This window comes from Histoplasma capsulatum, genomic scaffold (genome assembly GCF_000149585.1).
Source record: "Histoplasma capsulatum NAm1 scaffold_6 genomic scaffold, whole genome shotgun sequence".
NCBI lineage: Eukaryota > Fungi > Ascomycota > Eurotiomycetes > Onygenales > Ajellomycetaceae > Histoplasma > Histoplasma mississippiense.
In genome coordinates this window covers 1682755-1687618 of record NW_001813977.1, presented here as the reverse complement: position 1 = coordinate 1687618, position 4864 = coordinate 1682755, and the positions used below count along the sequence as shown (strand labels likewise).

The following is a 4864-nucleotide window of genomic DNA, read 5'->3' as shown; positions in this document are numbered from 1 at the left end:
TTCCTGAGAAGGCATTAGAGATCGATATCCGTGTACATAACAGTGATCATCCTGGCTTACCTGGGTTCCGTGTCAATAACTACCACACAGGCGTTCCGTAGTTCTCACTGAAGAGTTTGGCAGCTTCAGACAGTATGGCATCCGTGACTAGGTCACCAGAAAAGGTCTCATACAGTTGCTTTTCCATTTTGACGTTACTATGTTTGCGTGTATTCCAAGAACTGTCTATGAGAGTAACACTGGGCGCGAGGAGAAACTTGACAGTAGGATGGGCTGGGGATGACGAGGTTGAAGATAGAGAAGATTTTGATGGTTCTGCTGAAGGTGACTGTGTTCCATTTGGCACACAACCTTGGAGCTTATCCATGACAACGAAGGATGTATGTCTGTAGGCGGGGTATCTGCGGGCGTTTGGTGCCTGATGAACGTTCTTCTATAATGCCAAGGATAGATGCGGCAAATGCCTAAATTGGAAGCATCGGCATCGGCATAACTATAGTCCATCTTGTATCTTCCGGAACGCTAATGCACCTTGCGGCAAAAAAATTTCCTATTCAAGTTCTAGCCGTCCCGCCTATCTATCACCCTAAAGATACATCCCTGGAGTGGTCTATTTGATAGACCCCTGTATATCTTGGGACAGACATTTGACCATCAGAATCAAAGCCGTGGCCGAGACCTTGCTCCAATGACGGACGTGCGCTGTAACGCATCTGGAGGTGCATTTAAGCCACCAGAAATCGAGTGGCAGAAAAAACACGTAAAAATTTACGCGGGTGCACGTAGTTGCCAGTTGATGGGTCAGCTGGCTGATATAAAGATCGTATTCCCCAGCACACTATCATTTCCCAAAATATTATGACCCCAAACCTAGTCTGACAGCCCCATGAAATCTACCGATTTGCTGCTTATTACTCTGCCGTTGCAAGAGCTAATTTGAACCATGTCCCCAGCTAGCGAGGTATGTTTGTTTCCTGCTGAAAAAGAAAGTACCACTGCTGAGTTCTTTCCTCGATCCTCAGAAAACAAAGGCCTTGCGCAACTACGCTACATTACAGAAATCGAAGGTGGATGAACTTCAAGACCTTATCGAAAATGCCGGGGAATGCAGCAGTTCTGGTTACTTCAACGTGCTCCCTTCTTTGTCAAAAATAGTCAAGCTCTGGCTTGAAAATGGAACGGCCATTACGAACCTTGAAGAGCTGGAGAAACGGGCCTTGGAACGGTACAAGGAATTGGGAAAGCCTGACTTTGAGTGTCTACATGTTGCTTTAGTCCGTCGCCAAGGACAAGACTTCTACAGCAACAGCAAATGCCTCGGTGTGCTTTTGGACCGGTATTTCGATGAAACTGACGTCAACCTCATCGTGTGGAAGGGGAACCATCGCTGTCAAGAGACAACCACGAAAGATGTTATGAACTGGCTGTTCCCGGAAATACGTCATATTCGGTACGCATGCACTAAATGCTTCATGGAATTTGGAAATAAAGAAGAATGGATTCGTCATGAAAATAATAAGCATTTTCAGCCGCAGGCCTGGCGCTGCCCCGAGATCCTTAACCCAAACTCTCGTCCTAACGATCTTGCTAAGGCTCTGCCTACAAATTCCACTGAGAACGAATGTGCCCGGCTCTTTCATAGGCGAGACGACTTCGAAGAGCATCTCTGCGATGAACACGATTGCAAAGAAACTGATGTCAAAATTGTCGTTACGGCAAGTGTGATTGGAAGAAATAATCAGCGTCAGATATGGTGTGGGTTTTGCCGCAAGCTTATCCCATTGCAGAAGGAGGGTCTGGATGCCTGGAACGAACGTTTTGACCATCTCGGAGAACACTTTCAAAAAAAAAAAAAAAAAAAAAAAAACAAAATATTGGTGATTGGCTTTTGCCGGATTGCAATAAAACTGTGAGGGAAACTAGGGATGTACGCGAGGCAAGTGATGAGGGCGGGGTTGGGTAGGAAGATGAGGAACAAAAGTAGCAGTAACGGATTTCAAGCATGAACTTCGGGCCCAATAACCCCCTTTCGTCACGGTGATATTTTCAGATCCCTTGATAATCTGATAGATGGGTCCAGTTATCTGCTTCCAGAAAAGAAAAATGTTGTAAACTTCTTAGCTGTTGAAGGGTATATAAAACTCGTCCGTAATCTAAATAGGCAGCGTTGCCGGTTGGGAAACCGATCCACGTTCGGCAAGGCAAGACTTGTCGGCGTCGATGTGTAGCCCCGTGGCTAGTGCAGGGTGGCGAGAATGGGTGGCTAGGTTGCGACGGGGTGGTGCGCCTGAGGGTCGATGCAATCCGCCCTCGTTGCACGGGCGCATATCCCTAGAACGTAGGCTAATATGTAGCACTATCTTGCCAATTGCGTTCAATCGAGGAGGCTGAACCGATGTCAGAAACTTCCGGGAAGAAGTTGGAGTACGGATGATATAGTAGCGGTGTTTCGGATATTTCACAGTTTTGTAAAAAGCGATGTGAGAAGACAAGTGTTCCATTGAGGCCTGGCCGTGGCCATCCGGAACTGGACCGAAGAAGGTCCGGTCTTAACGGCAACTGAATGCACTACGTCAATAGATACGGGCCGTGTTGCTTCCATTCAAGAATCAGCAATCCGTGGACGATCCCGAAATGAACGAAGCCCATTCCCTTTATATGTGCAGATCAATTCAATAAATTCCGCTCGATCGATGGATTCTCGCTCATTGAATGCCCAGGAAGATTCCCAAAAGCCTCTGCCATCTAATGTGAGATCCTTAAACAAGTGTCTTACAGTCTCGCCCCTCTCTAAGTGCATACTCGGTCCCAATGCCAATCTCTTTCCTTCACAGCGCAAGACCAAGTTCAGCAGAATCAGGAATGACTTGTCTGATAGCCTTTCAATTTCTACTTCAAAAGGATTGCTGGTATTTTCAAAATGCCAGATTACAAGAGGTTCCAGACCATTTATCCTCCCGAAAGGGTCCAGATGCTAACAGATGTTATATGGCTTGCTGCAGCAGTATTGACTCGCTGCGCCTATGAACTTTAGATTCACTCGTTGCAATCTCGATAAGACTTCGAAGCTGATGGCAACAGTTGATGGAAACTGGGATGCGCTCCTCTGCAACGGCTGTTATGGATATCTGCGCTCCAAGATGCTAAGAAGGTGACGAAATGTTGAGACATTATATGCCTCTTCACGATCCTACGGTAGATGTCAATCAACTTGAATTTCATAAATACACTCTACCTCATCCACGGAGGATGGCAGCCATTACTCGGCGTCACACCCTTGTGGTCCATCGCCGTTGTGGGCTTTGATCCCCTGTGGACTCGGGATGCCGGCGCAGTAATTTTACGTATCTACTGAGATGCAGCGATATCCTTTACGATGTCCATACGGCACATGTATAACAGTCCGACAAGAAGCTATATAAGAGAGGGCAGTACAAAGTCTTTGTCTTCTAGACTTTTGGTGTTGATGTTGGTAGCAGTCATGCATCCAAATGTCCCCCAGCCACGGTTTATATGCACCACAAGTGAGAAACGTCGGGTTCGCCGATTGACTGTGAAAAGGAGAGATAAGAACAACAAGTACAGTGGGGGGTATTAGGTTTGAAACCCCCCCCCCCCCCGGGCGCCGGGATTACACTAACCATATAACATTAATATCTATATGCTGCTTTTTGCAAAGATCTTTATATTAATATTTTGTATACCATCCTTCTGCCTCTATAACTGCCTTCACTCGATGAGGCATTGTAGCAGAAAGATTATATAGAATGCTATCATCAATTGCATTCCATGCCTCCTTAGCTGCCTCTATTAAAACTCTTTTTGTAGCTACTGTATCTGATGCATGCTCCAGCTCTGGATGCAGCTTATAGATCTCCTGCTTCAACAGTGCCCAAAGATTCTCTATAGGATTCAAATCTGGAGAATATGGAGGCCAAGGCATGATCTCTATATTCATCTCCTCAAGAACCTCCCTAACTATGTGAGCTGTATGAACCCTGGCTCCATCATGCATGAATATATCCCCCTCTCTCACAAATTCAGGTAAAAAGGCCCTATACATCCTTTATCACTCTTGAAGCAAGGGGTAAATAGTATGATAAAAGCAGCATTCCAACATAACTGGGTTTGGGTTAGTGATATCTTGGCATCACAGGTGTGGCAAGGGGGGGGGTTTCAAACTTAATACCTGACACTGTAGCACCAAGAATCAAAAGGAAGGATCCCGAACGCCCGATAAGGCGCTGGATATGACGGCTTGCAATTTTTGACTCCCATCGTATCTTTACAATGTTTTATTTCCTCTTTTTTGGTGAACTCAACTATAAAAGGAAGAAAATTGAACCTTCCATCCGTTGAATTGAGATTTGATACCCCACCACACAACGTCCCTGAGAATTGCCAACTCACAATACTAGACAACGGAATATACGATTGCTACAATGAGTGGAGCCCAATTAACAGATAGAGCGAATAAAGCTCTTGTTGACGCCCATGCTCTAGCAGAGCAACATGCCCACCCCCAGCTCCTCCCCATCCATCTCGCAGTGTCCCTTCTGGACCCTCCGGCTGATGAATCGAAGGACCAACAAGTAACCACACATCCTTCACACCAAGCCAGTTCGGCTTCACTTTTCAAACGAGTCGTTGAGAAAGCCCATGGTGACCCCCAACTACTAGCCCGGGCACTGAACCGGTCTCTAGTCCGGCTACCTTCTCAGGATCCCCCACCAGAGACCATCGCACCATCGCCGGCCATTTCAAAGGTGCTTCGGTCCGCTACAAATCTATCAAAGACGCAGAAAGACAGTTATGTTGCTATAAATGGATCTGATAGCCGCGCTGGCCGAGGATCCGACAATCG

The 4864-nt window shown here is 46.4% G+C and overlaps 2 protein-coding genes across 2 annotated transcripts; one reads left to right on the top strand and one right to left on the bottom strand.

Moving 5' to 3' along the window:
• Nucleotides 1–943: 943 nt before the first annotated feature.
• HCAG_06826 (predicted protein) lies at nucleotides 944–3011 on the top strand (the record flags this gene model as incomplete). The annotated part of the gene is made up of 6 exons (XM_001539171.1): nucleotides 944–961; nucleotides 1023–1450; nucleotides 1643–1719; nucleotides 2162–2338; nucleotides 2779–2909; nucleotides 3003–3011. The coding sequence occupies 6 exons, from the start codon at nucleotides 944–946 to the stop codon at nucleotides 3009–3011; spliced, it is 840 nt and encodes a 279-aa protein (XP_001539221.1).
• Nucleotides 3012–3688: 677 nt separating this feature from the next.
• Nucleotides 3689–3943, bottom strand: HCAG_06825 (predicted protein; the record flags this gene model as incomplete). The annotated part of the gene is made up of 1 exon (XM_001539170.1): nucleotides 3689–3943. One exon carries the CDS (start codon nucleotides 3941–3943, stop codon nucleotides 3689–3691), a length of 255 nt encoding a protein of 84 aa, XP_001539220.1.
• Between the last annotated feature and the right edge of the window lie 921 nt (nucleotides 3944–4864).